This window comes from Ranitomeya variabilis, chromosome 5 (genome assembly GCF_051348905.1).
Source record: "Ranitomeya variabilis isolate aRanVar5 chromosome 5, aRanVar5.hap1, whole genome shotgun sequence".
NCBI lineage: Eukaryota > Metazoa > Chordata > Amphibia > Anura > Dendrobatidae > Ranitomeya > Ranitomeya variabilis.
Window position 1 is genome coordinate 651,893,305 of NC_135236.1, and position 21,860 is coordinate 651,915,164.

Sequence of the window (21,860 nt, forward strand, 5' to 3'; positions counted from 1 at the left end):
CCAGTTATCGGCTGTGATAAATGACCCTATATCGCTTTCCATTTCCATGCAGTACTGACCTGGAAGTTTCACATGCTTACTTTTTCTCTCTCTGTCTGGTGGGGATGACCCGTCCATCTCCTTCCTCTTCCGTTGCACTTGGTTTAAGGCAGTCGCTGACTGATCACAAGGCAGGATGAATGGGCGAATCTGCTCGTCTCCATCACTCTGAGGGGCAAATACATCACAATACAGCTCCATGATACGTAGAAACTGATGCACACATGGAACAACCATAGTTACATGCACTACATGTAAGTCACTTACAGGTTAGCAAGGATAAAGGGAAAAGCCCAAAAATCAGCACAAAGGTGACCTACACACGAGATAGCTCTAGTCCCCCTGTACAAAGAAATACTACCAGGCACAGTATCGGGGATCTTGTTAGAAAAGTTGGAGATCGTGGATTTAAAAATAAGAAATATTTTGGCCGCCACACTTTCTGACCCCTAGAAAAGCTTGGCAAATGTCCTTAAAGGGAAACAGTCAGCAGGTTTTTGCTATATTATCTGACATCAGCATAATGTAGGCGCTGAGACCCTGATTCCAGTGATATATCACTTAGCTTACTGCCTGCAGCAGTTGTGATAGAATCACAGTTTTCTCTGCTGCATATCTAGCAGAGCTGGGAATGCTGAGCTGTGCATAACCCCGCCCACACCACTGATTGGTTGCTTTCTGTGTAGTGGTGGGGGAGTGGTTGGACCAGGAGGCACGAGACACTTAGTCCTCTAGTGATAATCTCCTGATTTTATTGAAACAGCAAAACACAGCCTTGAAAGTGACACATCATTGGAATCAGGGACTCCGCACCTACATCATGATGCTCTCAGATTACATAGTAAAAATCTGCTGAAAGATTCCCTTTAAATTAGGCGATCGTAAGTCACGATTAGCATACGATGTCAAACAAGGTTTTATACAGGACGAGAACAGTGAATGATATGGTTGAATTGTGATCGTTCCACTTCTTTTTTGCGGCTTCAATCGTTGAACAAGTGAACAGTCTCCATTTACATAACACAATCTTCAATAGATGGAAGAATTTTTTCGCTCACCTATAAGATGTCACGCACGATGAACGAGTGTTTTTGAACATAATGTTCAGCCGCTCACACAATTATCGTGAACGACGGGTTCTCACCATTAGAATCTGGTGGATAGTTGAATCGTGTGGGTGTATAAATCTAGTCTTGTTATCCAGGTGGGCGGGGTCCTCAACTAATCTTCCTGGGCGTCATTTTAAGGACAAAGCCCAGTTGGCTAAAAACACAATTTACCGTATATACAGGGAAGAGGAGGCCATATCTCAGGAACAAAGAGGGGCAGAAGCCAAAGAAAAACAACAACACCGGATTCAGACAATAAAAAAATGATCTATAATATTGCTGGGCAACTTTAAAAAAGTAAAAGGTACTTAGATGGCTTTCTACACAAGGAAATGAGGTCATGTATCAGGATCAGAGAGGAGCAAAAACAAAAGAACAACACCTGATTCAGGAGAACAGAAGCATTTACCGTTCACCGGGTGAAAAAAAAATAATTACCGTATACATATTTACATAAAATAATTACAAGTTTATAGAAAGTGACAGATAACCTTTAAAAAAAAACACTAGAGCAAATCTGAATATTAAAAATCCTACTCTTACATTAAAAATCTGATCCTATTTCTCACGGCTGAGAGTTTTGGCCAAATTGAACTTTCATGTGTATGGACACCATAAGGCTCTGTGTTCACTGTGTGGAGCATTGTCAGTGGTGTACCCTCACACTGTCACACATTGTCTATAGGGTCCCATTTCTGGTATGTGGAAAACAGGGGTTCCCAGATCTCCATCAAACCCAATGAAGAAGAGAATGAATACACAGTTGGCCTCAAATATCTATGGTGCTCTCCATTCACTTATGCAGATCAGACATATCTATCAGACATTAATGGCGTACTCTGTGGAGTTGATTATGAAAAGTGGAGGATTACCCATAAAAGCATATTTTTTAATTTTGCACAAGTTTTAATAAATCTCCTCCACGGAGTCGTGTGTCTATCCATAAGGCTACATAAAAGATCCACAGATAATCATAAGAAGCATCAAGCAAATACGTGAATTTTTCTCTAAATTAATTCTGCATTTACATTCTCTAAAATCACAGAAACCTGTGTTAAAACTGGATGAGCAGTAAGTATATAGAGGAGTAGCATCACTTCTACACTAGGGGGCGCCCCAGCATTGGTTAAAGAAATCACTTCTGAGAATCCTCATTCAGCAGTAGGATGAGAAATCTCCATAAAATATATATATATATATATATATATATATATATATATATATATATATATATACACACACACACATTTATTTTCTCCATTGTATGAAAACATATAAAGGAAATATACAAGGGAAAACAAAATTATTATATTATACAGTACAGACCAAAAGTTTGGACACACCTTCTCATTTAAAGATTGCTCTGTATTTTCATGACTATGAAAATTGTACATTCACACTGAAGGCATCAAAACTACCTCTTGAAGCTCATCAAGAGAATGCCAAGAGTGTGCAAAGCAGTCATCAAAGCAAAAGGTGGCTACTTTGAAGAACCTAGAATATAAGACATATTTTCAGTTGTTTCACACTTTTTTGTTAAGTATATAATTCCACATGTGTTAATTCATAGTTTTGATGCCTTCAGTGTGAATGTACAATTTTCATAGTCATGAAAATACAGAAACATCTTTAAATGAGAAGGTGTGTCCAAACTTTTGGTCTGTACTGTATATATTACCACAATGCATTTTAAACAATACAATTCAGATGCAGTTGACATTCAGACTTTCAGCTTTCATTTGAGGGTATCCACATTAAAATTGGATGAAGGGTTTAGGAGTTTCAGCTCCAAGTGCTACCCTGTTTGTAAGGGGACCAAAAGTAATTGGACAATTGACTCCAAGGCTATTTCATGGACAGGAGTGGGCAATCCCTTCATTATGTCATTCTCAATTAAGCAGATAAAAGGCCTGGAGTTGATTTGAGGTGTGGTGCTTGCATTTGGGAGGTTTTACTGTGAAGAAAACATGCGGTCAAAGGAGCTCTCCATGCAGGTGAAACAAGCCATCCTTAAGCTGCGAAAACAGAAAAAACCCATCCAAGAAACTGCTACAATATTAGGAGTGGCAAAATCTACAGTTTGGTACATCCATCTATAAGCAAAATTAGAAAAATGTTGTCTCTGTCCAAATATATATGGACCTAAGTGTATGTTAATATTCATCATGCAATACCATAACGGAGGCATCTGATTGAATCCGAAGTTTATTCTGCAGAAGAACAACGACCCCATAAGAAAAATAAACTGTAAACAATTCTATTTTTTTTTAAAACCTTCCTACCTAGCAACAATTTCTCCACACATGCCCAAAACTTTTGCACAGTAACAAAAGATATATGTATTGTAAGAAGGAGTCAGGTAAAATGGTTGGCAGTGTGTATGTATCACTGAGGTGGCTGGTCGTTTTGATGTAAATCCCAGGAAGTCTGTACCAGCTACACTAGATCATTAAGTAATTTGTTTGAGTAGATTCTGGGTCCAGGATTTAGGAGTGACCAGAGAACCTGGGTGGGAAATGTCGCTCCCATACTCCAGCCCGAGCCTTACTGACTGGCCTAATGAAAAGCAGCTGACACCGCTCAGAAGGAGAACATTGGTGTATTGTGTATAAAAGCTGCTTGAGTTCCTCCTGCATTGCACACCGAGACTGGTGAGACCATTACAGTTACCCTGTTTTGCCAATTGCCATGCCCGAAGAAAAGAATGTTTATGCAGTATCCTAATGTGCTGAAGAAAGCAATTTCAGTGGAAGGGGAGAAAAACGCAATCAAAATTACTTTATATAAGCACCAAGACCTTTTCCTGTGCTGAAATCCATACATATACATACACACTTATATATGAGCTATAGCCCCATAGAGCTTCATCATCATGAGGCTTCCTCAAATCTAAGGTTATGTGTTTCCATCATCTTTTTAAAAGTGCACAGTGCATATATTTTTTCCATTGTGCCGTGCTACCTTATTGCCGTTACCGCAGTGTTCTGATCCAATGGTCGCAGCTTGAAGAGGAGCTATAAGGCTGGAGGTTTCCGTCATGGTCCGTTTAGACATTTGAGACTCCTCATACATAAAATCTTCCAGAGATGAAGGCGCAGAACTACCTGTGTCATCCAATATCTAAAAGAAATAACGGTACAGTAATTCCCTGTACAGGTCTATAGAGAAGGTTTGAATGTTACGCCGGCGATTCACATGCCTTCTAGGCGCAGCTCCACTACCTGTGTGTTCTGCTCTGCTCCACCCAGTACCAGACCATCACTCTGAGCTGCCTTGTACATCAAATCCAGTGCCGCTGTTTCTGCCTGTTGCTGAAAGTCTCCCCCCGGCTATAGGGAGGTGCAGCCAAACTTGGCAAGAATTTGTATCCACTCTGTCCTGCAGAGATTTGCTTCCCCGGCCTATCACCTGCCAGCAGGTGACATATCTGGTTACTCCACTCCTTGCCTAAACTTGGGTTCCTAGTAGCTAGTTTTCTGTATTGGCCTAGTCCTGAATTGTCTCTCCTGTTATCGACCCGGTTTGCCTACTTGTTTATCCTGATCTCTCTGTTCCTGACCTGCGCTACATTGAACAATGCTTTACCAAGGTTGGATGAGTTTTACATTACTAGAGTTTTGTACACAGTTTCAGTCTTAATGGAGTTATACAAAAAGTCAGCGCCATACCGATCCATGGCGTGTGTCTTATATGGCAGCTTACCCTTTCCTCCATTGAAAAGGTATGAGACTGGGCTGCAATACCACACCAAAGCTATGGACAGGGGTGGTGCTATGTTTGAAGGAAACCAGTCATGTTTTTCTACATCAGCACAACAAAAGAGAATGCGTTACCTGCTCAATCTCATGACGGGCTGTAGTAAAATGTGGATTTAAGGCTAGGCATCGCTGAAATTCTTTAAGAGCAGCTTCCTTCTTTTCCATATAAAGGAAAGCCATTCCCTTTCGGTAGTATCCCTGTGAAATACAGCATAATGAGAAAAGAGCTTATTAAGAGGAAACTGTTACGGAGTTTCGGTTTCCCCATCTGAGAGCAACAAGATTTAGAGGTAGAGACCCTGATTCCAGCGACTTGTCACTTACTGGGCTGCTTGCTGTAGTTTTGATAAAATCAGTTTTCTCTGGTGCAGATCTCTGAATACTGAGCTGTCTATAACCCCGCCTACACCACTGATTGGTAGCTTTATGTTTACACAGTGCATAGCTGCCAATCAGTGGTGGGGGGTGCGGTTGAATATGAAGGACTATAGGGCAGTAGGTTTACTAGTCCTCTCATGTTAATAAAACGGATTTTATCAAAACTACAGAAAGCAGCCCAAAAAAGTGATCCCTGGAGTTGGGTCTGTCTCTACATTATGCTGATCTGAGATTAGAGATCTGAGATTTAATAAACGGGCAATTATTGCCACTTTCAGCCATCTGTTGTCCATCGACTATAATGGCATCCGAGTAACGAACACATCGTGGTAAACTATTGAAAAAGCTCATGACTAGAGTTGAGCAAAAAGATTCACAAAACCCTAGTCAGAAGGCACGTTGATGGGCCGGTGGCCACGAACTTCCCAGTCTGTGGCATCCCTGACGCCCATTCTGACTAGTAGGCCATCATATCATGCATCGCACTGCAGAGTGATGACATCGTAGTGGCTTACTAATCAGACGAGACTGCCTGTGGCAGGTTTGCCTGACTTTGGTTTGACAGCCATGGACTACCAAATACGCCTATCAGAGCGCCCGTGATGCTATCGCAGGTCGCCGATGGGTTGCTATGACAGCTTGGGGTTTGTTGAAGACCTCCATGTTGGTCAACATGAAGGTCCCTTGAAAACCTGCCTGTGGCCGGGCTTCAAAAGATAATGACTTCTGCTAAATATAGCAGTGCTATAGCACAAACAATCATAGATCCAAGTAAAAGTTACACGAAAAAAGAAAAGTTTTCAAAACATGGGAAAAAAAAAAAAAAAAATATTTAAAATCACTCCAATTTTCCTCCATTAAAAATGAAAATGATAAAAAAAATACACATATTGGTATTGTCAGGTTCAGAAAAGTCTGAGCTATCAAAATATTAAAAATAATTAAGCCGATCGATAAAAGCAGCAAACGGAAAAAAATTCAAAATTACGTTTTTTTGGTCTCTGCAAGAAGAAATCAAAAAGTCACATCTATCCTAAAATGGTATCAATTAAAAACATTCTCGTCCCACAAAAAAAAAAAGAACTCACACAGTTCTATTAACAGAAAAATGAAAAACTTTACTGGTGTCGGAAATCGTCAACATAATCAACAAAAAAATTTTCTAAGTTCTAACTTTTTTTTTCATCACTAACATAAGCACTGATGAGGAGAATCATATTGGCAAATCATTTTTACCACACAATGTACACCGTAAAAATAAATTCCCAAAAAACAATGTCAGAGTTTTCTTTTTTTTTTAAAAAAAAAATTTCACCGCACTGGTCAAAATTACTGTTATTGTGAACAGTTAAGCAAGTTGAAGATTATGTTTTCTAGAAGGCCTTTGGCAAAAAAAATATATATGCATTTTCATCTTTTCCATGTTGAAAGTTAAATGGACCGATGCAAAAGTTTAAGCACCTCGCATGATTAGTACCTAGTAGTACTCCCTTTTGAAAGTATCACAGGTTGTAAACACTTGTTGTAGCCAGCCAAGAGTCTTTCAATTCTTGTTTGAGGGATTTTCATTCATTCTTCCTAGGAAAATTCTTCCAGTTCTGTGAAATTCCTGGGTCGTCTTGCATGCACTACTTTTTTGAGGTCTAGCCATAGATTTTCAATGGTGTTCAGATAAAGGGACTGTGAGGGCCATTGTAAATCCTTCAGCTTGTGCCTTTTGATGTGTGTTTAGAATCATTATCCATTTGTAGAAGCCATCCTCTTTTCAACTTCAGTTTTTTTTCTGGATGGTGTTATATTTGCATCAAGAATTTGTTGAAATTTAATTGAATCCATTCTTCCCCCCACCTGTAAAATGTTCCCATGCCATTGGTTGAAAAACGACCCCAAAGCTTGAGTGATCCACACCCATACACAATGGTTGGGAGATGTTCTTTTCCAAAAATTCTGTGCCCTTTTTTCTCTACACATACCTTTGATCACTGTGGCCAAATAGTTCTATTTTAAGCTCATTGGTTCACAGCACTTGTTTCCAAAATGCATCAGGCTTGTTTAGACATTCTTTTGCATACTTTTAAAGCTGAATTTTATGATGAGGACGCAGGAGAGGTTTTCTTCTGATGACTCTTCCATGAAGGCCATATTTGTGCAGGAGTATCTGAACAGTAAAACAATGTACCACAACTCAAGAGTCTGCTAAATCTTTCTGAAGGTCTTTTGCTGTCAAGCGGGGGTTCTAATTTGCCTCTCTAGCAGTCCTACGAGCAGCTCTCACTGAACTTTTGCTTGGTCTTCCAGAGTGCTAAGCATCTCTGGGAACTCCTTCAAGATTGTTGGAAGACCATTCCTGGTGACTACCTCTTGAAGCTCATCAAGAGAATGGAAAGAGTGTGCAAAGCAGTCATCAAAGCAAAAGGTGGCTACTTTGAAGAACCTAGAATATAAGACATAATTTCAGCTGTTTCACACTTTTTTGTTAAGTATATAATTCCACATGTGTTAATTCATAGTTTTGATGCCTTCAGTGTGAATTTACAATTTTCAGTCATGAAAATGCAGAAAAATCTTTAAATGAGAAGGTGTGTCCAAACTTTTGGTCTGTAATGTATTTTAAGCCTAAAGTGCAAAGGAAATGTGTTTACGCCTTTTAGAGAACATTTCATCTTCAACTTGCTTAACTGTTCACAGTAACAGGAATTCTGACCCAGCTGCTCAGCTGCAACTGCAAACAGCATCTCTTTCTGGGCTCATTCACAATATTTTTGGTCTGAGTTCTGTACCTAAGCTTAGAAATAACTTCACCTGACAAACAAGCGTTTTTCTTGTTCATTGGGTGATTGGCAGTGTGTTCACATATACAGTCATGGCTGAAAGTGTGGACACTTTTGAAATTGTTCCAAAAATGAAGTATTTCTCCCAGAAAATGATTGAAATTACATATGTTTTGTTATACACATGTCTATTTCCTTTGCGTGTATTGAAACAACACAAAAAAACTGAGGAAAAAAAGGCAAATTAGACATTTCACACAAAACCCTCAAAATGGGCTGGACAAAATTGTTGCCACCTTTCCAAAATTGTGGGTACTCAACTTTGTTTCAAACATGTGATGCTCGATCAAATTCACCTGTGGCAAGTAACAGATGTGGGCAATATAAAAATCACACATGGATCCAAATAAAAATGGGAGAAGTTGACTCAATCTTTGCATTGTGTGTGCCACACTAAGCAAGGAGAACAGAGAGAGGTGAAGATAATGGTCTGAGGACTTGAGAACCAAAATAGTTGCTATGCTAGAGTAGCAGCTCACTCGGGAAAAAAAGGTAACAAACTAAAAACGGTCAGTTCCTTTGCAGACTAGCGATTCTGACCCGCAGTCCCTAAAAGGTTCCTTCCTAAGCCAAAATCCTTCAGGTAAAGTGTCTTGTGGGCAGATGAGACCAAGATAGAGCTTTTTGGTAAAGCACATCATTCTACTGTTTACCGAAAATGGAATGGGGTCTACAAAAAAAGAACACTATACCTACAGTCAAATATGTTGGAGGTTCAAAAATGTTTAGGGGTGTTTTGCTGCCTATGACACTGGGTGCAAGGCATCATGAAATTTGAAGATTACCAAAGGATTGTGGGTCACAATGTAGTGCCCAGTGTTAAAAAGCTGGGTTTAAATCCTAAGTCACGGGTCTTCCAGCAGGACAATGACCTCAAACATACAATTTTGCCTGGCCTATTTTTTAGGTTTTGTGTGAAATTATGTCCAATTTACCTTATTGTCTTTGTTTTTTGTGTTGTTCCAATATACACAAAGGAAATACACAAGTGTATAACAAAACGTGTGTAATTGTAATCATTTTCTGGGAGACATACTTCATTTTCTGCAACAATTTCAAGGTTGCCAACACTTTCAGCCATGACTGTAAGTGGCCAGTGTATAAATACACCCTCACAGGACAGGTCATAATAGGTGATACATTTATGATCAGGAGGGGTCAAGACAAGATTCGGGTGTTTGCTGTGTGAGTTGAGAGATGGTGTATGGAGCTGTGGTCAGACATGTTTACAATGTCGCTGTCAATCACAGCGATCTCACATGCGCACTACAACTCCCATGACGTGAATGAAGCAGTGGTCACACATGAGCAGCACCGCTCCATTCACACAGGACTAAGTTTTCATAGTGCCAGATTAATGTCAGCAGAGGTACAGCCATGCTTTTCTCCCTACAAATCTATGGGTTATGTCTGTTATCCCCTTTAACAACTTCAAATTTCCGTTTTTTTCCCTCCTTCTTCCCAGAGCCATAACTTTTTTTTAATTTTTAGGTACATTTTTTGATCAATGGAACTATGCGAAGGCTTATTTTTTGCGCGGCGAGACGATGTTTTTATGATACCATTTTGGGGTAGATATGATGTTATTATCACTTGTTATAACCTTTTTCGTGGTATTGCAGTGTTCAAAAAAAAAAAATGTAATTTTGACGTTCTTGAATTTTTGTTGTTTACGTTTTGATTGGGTTAATTATTTTTATATTTTGATACATCGGACTTTTCTGAACGCGACAATACTACATATGCATTTTTTTTTCCTTTTAATTGTTTCATTATCTTTTACTTTTAAGGTGTTGTCCATTACTAGGACAACCCCTTCTCAAGCTTAATGTTTGGCCCCAATAAAACAAAAATGCCTATACTCACCTCCCATGCAGGCACTCGCGGTCCGGGGCTCTTGTGCGGTTGCGCGACATGTGGTTCTCGGCGCCCAATCAGGGCTGACGTCACTGTCCCCGCCTTCTATCAACCTGAACATGAAGAGGCAGTCTGATCAACTGCAGCCCTGGCTTCCTCTTCATGTTCAATTTGATAGAAGGCGGGGACAGTGACGCCAGCGCTGATTGGACGCCGGGAACCACATGTCACGCAATTGCACGAGAGTCCGGGGACACCCCTGGAACGGCGCCGGCACGGGAGGTGAGTATAGGTTTTTTTATTTAATTGGGGCCACAGTTTAAGATCGAGAAGGGGTTGTCCTAGTAGTAGACAACCCCTTTAATAAGGAAAAAGGTGGTGTGATTTGAACTTTATTACTTTTCACTATTCTTATTAGTCCCCTTAGGGGACTTGAATCTCTGATTGTCTGAGCAATGCTGTATATAGTAAAAGTCACAGTTTCCTTTGAAGCCCGACCACAGGCTGGATTTCAAAGGCGCTCCGTAATGACAAGCATGGGGATCTTCAAGAGACCCCCTGCTGTCATAGCAACCCATCGGCGACCCGCCACCAATTGGGGGTGTACTGTACAGAACTCGTGTGTGGTCGTGGCCATGTTTAGATTGGTCAGCATTAAAAGAGAGAACGCAAACACCTGTTGTACAGGAGAAAACTAACGGTACATCTTTATTTCTGGGGGCCATAACTTTGGAATGGAGGGGCACAGAAGAAAAAGAAAAACTGTTCCAGAATCAGTGGAGGAGCGGAAATTCGATGAGGTACTAAATTTAAATAAAATCATTATTTTTTTAAATCCAGTAAAAGAGCCTCTTTAGAAAGGTGTGAAGGAGTTATAACCTATGCACAGGAGCGCTATAGTGTCAGTCCCATGGAGAATGAATGGAGAAGCGGTCGAGTATACGCATTGCGCTCCATCCTGATTGGGGAAAGTGTGCCCCCTCTTCTGGTGATCGGTGGGGGTCCCAGAGATTGGACCCTCACTGATCTAGAAGTTATTACCTCTGCCATGGACAGGTGATAACTTCTTCTTACCCACTTTTAAGTGCCCTTGCCAGCCATCCCCTTCATATTTTAGCGCCCGATGCATTTCCAACTTCGAGCATCAGTGAAACGCCCCTGAATGGCAGAGCATATTCCAATATGGTAAAGCCGATGTATACAGACCTCGGGGTTTTTTGGCTGCAGATCACAGATCACCTCCGCTTCCCGCAAAGATTCTGGAAATTGCTTTAAGCCCAAATACACCTGGGAGCGCAGTATCCTCAAAGGAACATGGTCAGGAGCTGAAAAATACATTTTCCACATAATAGAGCTTGTCAAGACATTTATATAATGATATAAGCAATGACTCTTTGCCATAAATTCCTTCCTTATCTACGCGACTGACCCTTTAAAGAGGACCTGTCACTTGGGATAAATATATATTTTTTCCAAGATACCGCCGATCTCCTGAATCCGTTATTGTTTTTTTTTGGTTCCTGTGCCTTTCTGATCCTGAGATATAGCCCCTTCTTCCCTGTTTAAAAAGTCGGGTCTTGTTAGACAAGTAGGCGCGGTCATCAACTCTGCTTTGTGAACGGGTGACTGAGGCCCACACCCCTTTGGCTAAAAAGACAAGATTTATATACAAGTAATATGGTGGGCCAGATCTCAGGAACGGAAAGCTGCAGAACTAAAGGAAAAACAACACCGGATTCAGGAAAACAACAGCATTCGCAGCAGGAAAAAATAAATAGAAATATATAGCTATGCATATACTTCTGTTCCAGAACATCTGGCCACACGCAATGCAAAATTTTGGAACAAGACTAAACATTTTGGCGTTTCCGGAATGTGTGGTATCCGTTTTTTCACAGATGCCACATGTACCCATTATATTTGATACTTGCTATGCACACATCCATATGAAGACATGTCCGTTTTTTTCCGGGGACGTTAATGAAGGAAGCGGCAGCGGCGCCTGGCGCGCGGAGGGCCTGAGTGATGGCTGGGAGGCGTTTGTGCTGGAGGGGAAAAGACATGCCCCCCCCCCGGACAAACTACAGGTATGAGGGGCAAATTATAAAAACGAATATTTCAGCGTTGACAGGGACCCCAACTAAAAGAGCTACCTTGACAGAATGCAGCATTAGTGCTGCACAAGATGGCTCTTTTAGTTAAAAACGCCGGGGGGGGGGGGGGGTGACAGGTTCCCTTTAACTCAGGAAGAGTTCAGAAATCAATATTTTGTGGAATAACCATGATTTTTAATCACAGCTTTCATACGTCTTGGCATTCTTTCGACCAGTCTTTCACACTGCTCCTGGCGCAAAATGTAAGCAGTTCTTCTTTATTTGATGGCTTGTGACTATCCATCATCCTCTTGATTACATTCTAGAGGTTTTCAATGGGGTTCAGGTCTGGAGATTGGGCTGCCCCCCATGACAGGGTTTTGATGTGGTGGTCTCTTAATTTTTGCCAGAGCTGTATACACTCACTGGCCACTTTATTAGGTACACCTGTCCAACTTCTTGTTAACACTTAATTTCTAATCAGCCAATCACATGGCGGCAACTCAGTGCATTTAGGCATGTAGACATGGTCAAGACAATCTCCTGCAGTTCAAACCGAGCATCAGTATGGGGAAGAAAGGTGATTTGAGTGCCTTTGAACGTGGCATGGTTGTTGGTGCCAGAAGGGCTGGTCTGAGTATTTCAGAAACTGCTGATCTACTGGGATTTTCACGCACAACCATCTCTAGGGTTTACAGAGAATGGTCCGAAAAAGAAAAAAAATCCAGTGAGCGGCAGTTCTGTGGGCGGAAATGCCTTGTTGATGCCAGAGGTCAGAGGAGAATGGGCAGACTGGTTCGAGCTGATAGAAAGGCAACAGTGACTCAAATCGCCACCCGTTACAATCAAGGTAGGCCTAAGAGCATCTCTGAACGCACAGTGCGTCAAACTTTGAGGCAGATGGGCTACAGCAGCAGAAGACCACACCGGGTACCACTCCTTTCAGCTAAGAACAGGAAACTGAGGCTACAATTTGTACAAGCTCATCGAAATTGGACAGTAGAAGATTGGAAAAACGTTGCTTGGTCTGATGAGTCTCGATTTCTGCTGCGACATTTGGATGGTAGGGTCAGAATTTGGCGTAAACAACATGAAAGCATGGATCCATCCTGCCTTGTATGGAGCATCTTTGGGATGTGCAGCCGACAAATCTGCGGCAACTGTGTGATGCCATCATGTTAATATGGACCAAAATCTCTGAGGAATGCTTCCAGCACCTTGTTGAATCTATGCCACGAAGAATTGAGGCAGTTCTGAAGGCAAAAGGGGGTCGAACCCGTTACTAGCATGGTGTACCTAATAAAGTGGCCGGTGAGTGTATATATATGTTGCTGTCAGACATCCCCTTTAAGCTTCACTTACATAATCACTTACTATACCACGTCACAGTCTGTTACATAAAATCCTGTCACCCGATCCTCATATCTGTCTATGAAGGAAACACTACATTCCGTTTACCGTACTTCCTTGTGTTCCTGGTAACAGCGCAGATTCTTACACAACATGGCTCCTGAAGTGAAAGGCTGAGCCCCTGGAGAGATAACACATGAGCAAACGAGGCTTATGTCAGAGCCTTTATCATGGATGCCGTCATTTTCGACAGAAAAAAAAAAGGTGTCATGTCAGGCAAACATTACACGCCAGCCATCCGTGTACAGAGGCCTCCAGACCTGTAAACTTTCGACACCTAATTGTTGTTTCCAAGAGTGCTGCCCATACTCATTAGCTGATACCTGTCCTGATTTCTGCCGATCGGTCAACCATCTATGCAAGTGACTTGATAGGGGAAGATAGATTGGGCACGTTGTGTCTAGAAGTTTTTTTTCCCCCCTTTTCTTCACTGAAAATACATGTACGCTTGGCCAAGACGAGCGTACATGTATACGGGGAGGTAAGGATGAATAGCTGCTGGATGCGTATGGCCACCATTAGTGTCCCACATTTCACCTACTAATTTACTACCATAAATCATCAACCCATGCTATTTCATCTAACAAAACCAGATAAGACCGGGGCTAAACGTGTGAATTGATACGGAAGACCATGGCAGTAATCTGCGCCCTGAGAACCACCTCAGCTCGTCGTATGATTAGTCAGCCTGGCGCGACGTCACTGTTGAGGCGTGACACTTCTGACGATGCGCCAAGCCGGCTAATGAAAAGAGGAGGACGCTGGTAAGTAGGAGATGTCATCGTAGAAGTGTGACACTTGTGACGACGAGCTAAGCCGACTAATGACTGGTAGGTAGGAGACGTTTCTCGGGGCTCTTGTCCGGTGGCCACAGATTACTGACATGGTCTTGCGATCTGATTCACACAATCTCTGATGGAAACTGCACATAATACGCATACAAATAAAAATGTCCTGACAGGTTGATGGTACCGTGGTTCCATAAAGATGCGGTACATCCACCATTTTGATACAGGAAAGATATATGTCTTGGTACGGTACCAAGACATATATCTTTCCTGTATCAAAATGGAGGATACTAGAATGTACCGCATCTTTATGGAATCACAGTACCAAGACATATATCTTTCCTGACAGGTTGAGTGATTTTGAGGATCTGCCACTTGCCATGAATATATATTTTTAAATCTGGCATAAATGCCGCTGTTCTCCAGAATCCGGCGCTCTTTATCTCGTTTCTACACCTCTCCTTTCCTGAGATACGGCTTCCTCTTCACTGTATATACGGTAGATTCTTGGATTTTTAGCCAAGTGGATGTGGCCCTCAAGTTCATGGCCATGAAGAAAAATTGAGGCACACGCCCACTTGTCTATAAAAGATAAGAATTTATATACAGGGAAGAAGGAATCATATCTCAGGAATTGGGTGGCACAGGAACAAAAGAAAAACAACGCCGGATTCAGGAGAACAGCAGCATTTATAACGGGTATAAAAATGACATATTTATGTCAGGCGACAGGTTCTCTTGAAAGGGAAGCTATCGTGAGAAAAGTACATATTGCTTTTGTCTTACAAGTATTAAAAAAAGTGTCAATGTTTCTTTCTTCCCATTTCCCCCATATGAGAAACACTACAAAGCAAAAAACATAAATACTAATAATATAAATACTGTACATACAGTATGTATATATATATATATATATATATATATATATATATATATATATACTGTATATAATTTTTTTTTTTTTTTTTTTTTTCTTTACATACATACATACATCTATTCCTGAATTTTTTTATTTTATTTTATTTTTTTATTTATTTTTTTTTTTTGGGGGGGGGGTTCAATATACGCTTCTCATACCTCTCAAAAAATGCACACAAAAAAACAAACAAAAAAACAAAATGCCATAAAAGAAAGAAAAATATTTTTTTCTCGCCACTCACTTAAATCAAAATAATAAAAAACCCTGAATAAGTTTGGTATCACAGTAATTATACTTCGGTTCACAAGACCAACTTCTCCGATTAGTCTGATCAGACTTTGATCACAGCACCATCAATTTTTCTCAGAGGCGGAGAGAAAAAAAAAAAAGTTTCTCTATCCTCTCCATTCTGACACTCTGTGAAAATTGGACCGCCCTCAGATGTCATCTGAGTGCAGTCCAAAGTTTTCACAGACCCACAAAGTCACATTGTGGATTTTGATCTGATCCCTTGGATTAAAATCGGACAGGTCTCCGATTTTCTTTTCCACAGACCACTCGGCTTAGAGGTAAAAAAAAATAATCAAAAAAAAAAATTGCACACTCCCCATAGAATATCATAGGTACAAGTGCTATTCATGAAAACCACAGAGAGCAATTGTACGTGAAAATCGGCTGTGTGAATGAGCCCTTACCTGGAGGATCACGTTACAAGGCCATTTTTACGATGAAAAAAAAAAAGGATTTTTCTTTTACCGTACTTGAAATTTTCTTTACATTTTCCATTGGACAAAAAAAATAAATGGTGACATTCAAAAATTCAGAAAAAAATATAATAATTTAATTATTATTATTAATAATAATAATAATAATAATAATAATAATAAAAAAAAATAAATAGTGTTAAAGCTTTCGGAAAGGGAGGGATTAATATGTTATAGGTAGGGAGGATGTGATGAAATCAGAATCATACCCTTACAAGAGGGGTCTTCATTTAACCCTTACCCATGACGACTCCATGGCAGGCCATCGCCCCGGCGTCCTCATACTGATGGGTGGCGATCAGCCCCTCCAGGTCCCGTGTGATCCTCTTCACCTTGGCCTCCATGTTCAGGCACCGGTCCAGCAGGTTGGCGAGCAGCGTGTTGCACCTGAGCTCCTGGGCGCCGCTGATCTTTACCCTTTGATTGCAGAGTTGGCATCTGTTAACCCCTTTAAGGCATTTTTTGCAAAAAGTGTGCCCACAGGCTAAAGTGACAGGTTCCCATAAGGTGTGCTGGCAGGATGGGCAACTCAGGAGCTCCATCATGCACCTGTAGCCTCAGCATCTGGTGAGTGCCAGTGCTCAGTCCTGGCACGCAATGCAGGAACAGCTGATTGTCACACAGGAAAAGTCACAGCCTGCACTTTGCAGGAGAGAGAGAAATGCACTGGCCCCTGCCTGATGCCCCCTCCTGATGTCCCCGCCGGGCACCGGCACCGCAGACATAGCACAAAGCAGTGAGTGCCACCCGCTGCATTACATAAAGTGGGCGGTCACATGACGCGCCGGGCGCGCTCCCATTGGCTGCGGCGGGGACTCCTGCCCTTGTTGTGAAACAGCCCGGAGTCTGTGTTTCATAATGTGTCACATACATAACCGGGAGGAGGCGGCTGCGGGCTGCTCCGTGTGTGACGTGACAGGAAAAACACACGGAGGACGGTGTCTGTGACAAATAGGGTCCCACTCTATAATCCGTGACTGGCATTGTACAGGGGGCTTTTAGTGTAACAGCTGCCTACAATGAAAATGTCGCTTTTAACCCCTTAGCGACCACTAGTACAGTGCTATAACGTTATCCCACACGGTAAACTTCATAATTAAAAAAAAAAAAAAATTGAAAGAAAAGCTGTGTTGTTCCATAAAAAAAGACATGCTACAAATAAAAAAATAAAAAAAACTCAACCCGCAAAAAAAAATAAAAATGGATAAAGCTTCATTCAGACGTCTGAGTATGGACCGCCATGTGGGGTCTGACCAGAACTGGATATACGAGGCTGGTTCGAGTCACGAGTCGCGCGGCCGGCCATACTCGGACGACTTTTCACTGAAAAGTTGCTCTGTTAGCAGAGGCGTAGCTAGGGTTTCAACTTAGGGGGGACAAAACATCTGAGTGGGCCCCTAACCAGCTACAGTTACGGTTGCGCACTCTAATTGTGAATATAGGGGAACCTCAGAATATGACCCTACTGTTATTGAAAATAAATCTATATACAAAAACGAACATTGACTTTACCGCCATATTGTGACCATATGCAACTTTGATGGTCACAATACTCTGAGTGCCCCTATAGCAATAATGCTTAAGTGCCCACTTAACATTTAATAATGTCCCCTAAGTTCCCCCATGTACTGCTCCATTATACACAGTATGGTGAGCTCAAAGCTTCCCTATACACAGTCTAAGGCCCCACAGCTCCCCTATCCACAGTATGATGATTCTATAACTCCCCTATACACCACATGATGTTCCCACTGCTCCCCTTTGCACAGTATGATGTTCCCACTGCTCCCCTCTACACAGTATGATCCCACTGCTCCCCTATAGATAGTATGAGTCCAATGCTCCCCTACACACAGTATAATGCTGACAGAACTCCACTATAGAAAGTATAATGCCCCCCAGAGCTCCCCTATATACAGTGTAATGGGCCAACAGCTCCCATTTGCACAATATGCCTTCACAGTTCCCTATACACAGTATGATGGGCCCACAGCTTCCTTATACACAGTATGATGAGCCCACAGTTCCTTTATACACAGTATGATGGGCCCGCAGCTCCCTTATACACAGTATGATGGGCCCGCAGCTCGCTTATACACAGTATGATGGGCCCACAGCTCCCTTTTACACAGTATGATGGGCCCGAAGCTCCCTTTTACACAGTATGATGGGCCCGAAGCTCCCATATACACAGTGTGATGGGCCCACAGTTCCCATATACATAGTATGATTGGCCCGCAGCTCCCTTATACATAGTATGATTGGCCCACAGCTCCCGTATACACAGTATGATGGACCCACAGCTCCCTTATACACAGTATGATGGACCCGCAGCTCCCTTATACACAGTATGATGGACCCGCAGCTCCCTTATACACAGTATGATGGACCCGCAGCTCCCTTAGGCCTCTTTCACACGTCCTGATATTTCCGCTACCGGAAAAACCGGTACCGGAGATATCCATGTCCGTATGTCCGTGTGCTCAAGTGGCACATCAGTGTGGCACACGTGCGGCATCCGTGTGCCGCCCGTGTGCCGCCTGAGGACCACACGGACCGTGCAGGAGAGACAGCGCTACACTAAGCGCTGTGCCCCCCGCATGTGGTGCTGAAGGCGGCATTCATCTCTTCTCCTCCAGCGTTCGTTGGAGAGAAGAGATGAAAGATCTTTTTTTTGGGGGGGGGGGGGTGAAAAAAAAATTTTGCATGTGCCCCCCGCCTCCCCCCTCAGTGCGCCGCCTGGTCCCTTGCCGCAGAAATACTCACCTAGCTCCCGCGATGTCTCCTCTGTCCTCTCCGCGCTGGCAGCTTCTCCTGTGTGAGCGGTCACGTGGTACCGCTTATTACAGTCAGTGAATATTCCCTGACTGTAATGAGCGGTCCCACGTGACCGCTCACACAGGAGAAGCTGCCAGCGCGGAGAGGACAGAGGAGACATCGCGGGAGCTAGGTGAGTATTTCTGCGGCAAGGGACCAGGCGGCGCACTGAGGGGGGAGGCGGGGGGCACATGCAAAATTTATTTTTCACAAAAAAACAAAAAACTTGATCTTTCATCTCTTCTCTCCGGCGGGGGAGAAGAGATGAATGCCGCCTTCAGCACCACAGCGGGGGGGACAGCGCTTAGTGTAGCGCTGTCTCTCCTGCGGGCGGTACGTGCACACGGAGGAGAGTGCACACTGTTCTCCGTGAGCACGTGTGCTGTCCGTATTGTGGTCCGTGCTGCCGGTAAAAAACGGACATGTCTACGTGTTTTCAGCACGGACATACGGTCTGTGTGAAAACACGCACATGTGCATAGACCCATTCATTTAAATGGGTCTACGTGTGTCAGTGTCTCCGGTACGTGAGAAAACTGTCACTACACGTACCGGAGACACTGACGTGTGAAAGAGGCCTTATACACAGTATGATGGATCCGCAGCTCCCTTATACACAGTATGATTGGCCCGCAGCTCCCGTATACACAGTATGATGGACCCGCAGCTCCCTTATACACAGTATGATGGACCCGCAGCTCCCTTATACACAGTATGATGGACCCGGAGCTCCCTTATACACAGTATGATGGACCCGCAGCTCCCTTATATACAGTATGATGGACCCGCAGCTCCCTTATACATAGTGTGATTGGCCCGCAGCTCCCGTATACACAGTATGATGGATTCACAGCTCCCTGTCATGATTTGGATACCGTGGTCATTTACTCATCCTCCGTGCGTATTCACTATTTTGTGGCACTGCTGCCGTGCCGCTGCTCAAACTTGTGAGCGCAGCTTCTGACTGGCCAGAAGTTATAAGCTATGTCATAAGCGCTCAATGTTAGGCTAGGTTCACATTGCGTTAGCAGCAGCCCGTTCAGCACATACGCTAACGGGCTGCTGCTAGCGCAAGTGCCGGCGTTTGCATCCCGCTAGCGCAGATAGAGCTCTGCTAGCTCTACCTGCGCTAGCAGTGACGGACCCAGAAACGCTGCAGCCCGCGTCTCGGGGTCCGTCACTCAATGACGGCACATCGCTAGCGCACGCCCATTGTGGGCGTGCGCTAGCGATGCGTCCGCCATTGCATTCAATGGCGGCGTTAACGGACTACGTTATGCCGCGGTGTAACGTAGTCCATTAAACGGGTCACACTAACGCAGTGTGAACCCAGCCTAAGACTATGAGGCTATGTGCACTTGTTGCGGATTTGTGTGCAGATTTACCGCAGATTTCTGTTTTTTTGTGCAGATTTCATCTGCGTTTTACCACCTATACCACCACCTTTACCACCTATACAGTAGCAGGTGTGGAACGCTGCGGAATCTGCAAAAAGAATTGACATGCTGCGGAAAATACAACGCAGTGTTTCCGCGCGGTATTTTCCGCACCATGGGCACTGCGGATTTGGTTTTCCATAGGTTCACATGGCACTGTACCAGATGGAAAACTGCTGCGAATCTGCAACGTGTGCACATAGCCTGAGAGTGAGAAAGAGGCCAGAATGCGGCTCCCACAGACTTACACTGATTAGTGACCTCTGCGCTGCTCCATGAATCACTGAAGCCGTGGACAGGTCACAAACTGCAGAAGACAGAGCCGAGCGGAGACAAAAACAGATGAAAATGCCAGAAGGTGAGTATCAGACAGGGGGCAGGGGACTTGGATTTTCAGCACCGCTCCAGCAATGAAATAAAAAATAATGCTGGAGTGGTGCTGTAAATGTGATGCAGCTCTTGGTTACTGGATGCCGGCTCCTTATACTAATACTCATAAAAGACCCAAAGACCCAGGTGGTACGTATCAAAAGCCCCCTACCCCCCATCTCCAGCCTCCCCAGACAACAAATATTACATGATGGATCACATATAATATCATAACAAAACATTATAATATTTAGCCCCCAGTGACCTGTCCCCTTCCCCACTTCAGCCCCAATACCCCCATCATCTCACATCCACCCCCTCAGTGCCCTGTCCCACCTCACCCACCTTCTGCCCTCACAACCCCCATGGTCTCACATTCACCCCCCAGTGCCCTGTCCCCCTCACTCAATTTCAGCCCCCACAATACCCCAACGGTCTCACAGTGACATACCTGAATTTACTGAATTTAACAAACCTAATAAGTTCCATCCCCAGCACTTAGGCTACTTTCACACTAGCGTTAACTGCAATACGTCGCAAATGCGTCGTTTTGCCGAAAATACGCATCCAGCAAAAGTTCTTGCTGGATACGTTTTTTCGTCATAGACTAACATTAGCGACGCATTTGCGACGCATTGCCAAACGTCGCGTCCGTTTTGCGACGCTTGGGCGTGTGTTAGCGGACCGTCGGGAGAAAAAAACCTTACATGTAACGTTTTTTGCTCCCGACGGTCCGCTTTTTCTGACCGCGCATGTGCGGCCGGAACTCCGCCCCCACCTCCCCGCACTTCCCCGCACCTCACAATGGGGCAGCGGATGCGTTGGAAAAATACATCCGCTGCCCCCGTTGTGCGGCGGAGACCACGCTAGCGTCCGGAACGTCGGCCCGACGCACAGCGACGGGTCTTTCCCGACGCTAGTGTGAAAGTAGCCTTACTGATAAAGTTTGCACTGCAGGCAGGACCAGGAAGTGTGAGTGAAATGCAGGTGGGCACTAGGACCCAGCATGCCTGAGCCAATCCCAGCGTGCACAGACTGAAGAAAACTGCAGCCATGGGAAAAAGCTTCATGATCAGGTTCAGGTCAGACGGGCAGCAGCATTCACTGCAGGAGGGAGACTGCAGCCTGCCACTGTGCTAGCAGCGTGCAGAGTCTCCGTCAGATGGGAGCAGACATTATACTGCTCTGCTCTTATGGGGTGTTCTGCCTCGTCACAGAAGTGTCCCTGCCCTGGCTCCCAGTGGGCCCCTTCATGTGACAGGGCCCGGGGCGATGGCCCCCTCTGCCCCCCC

General features: G+C 43.6%; 1 protein-coding gene across 2 annotated transcripts in view; it reads right to left on the reverse strand.

Moving 5' to 3' along the window:
* Positions 1–16,744, reverse strand: part of LOC143776709 (LON peptidase N-terminal domain and RING finger protein 1-like) — a 55,564-nt gene extending 38,820 nt beyond the window's left edge. Inside the window, exons 1-5 of one of the 2 annotated variants that reach the window (XM_077266391.1) lie at positions 16,188–16,744; positions 11,179–11,297; positions 4,982–5,104; positions 4,110–4,268; positions 81–207 (exon numbers count right to left, since the gene is read on the reverse strand). In XM_077266391.1, coding sequence (XP_077122506.1) covers positions 81–207; positions 4,110–4,268; positions 4,982–5,104; positions 11,179–11,297; positions 16,188–16,491 — 832 coding nt within the window. In that variant the 5' untranslated portion in view covers positions 16,492–16,744. Of the gene's footprint in view, positions 1–59; positions 208–4,109; positions 4,269–4,981; positions 5,105–11,178; positions 11,298–16,187 lie in introns of both variants that reach the window. The other variant, XM_077266390.1, reaches the window with a different exon arrangement.
* Positions 16,745–21,860: the final 5,116 nt, after the last annotated feature.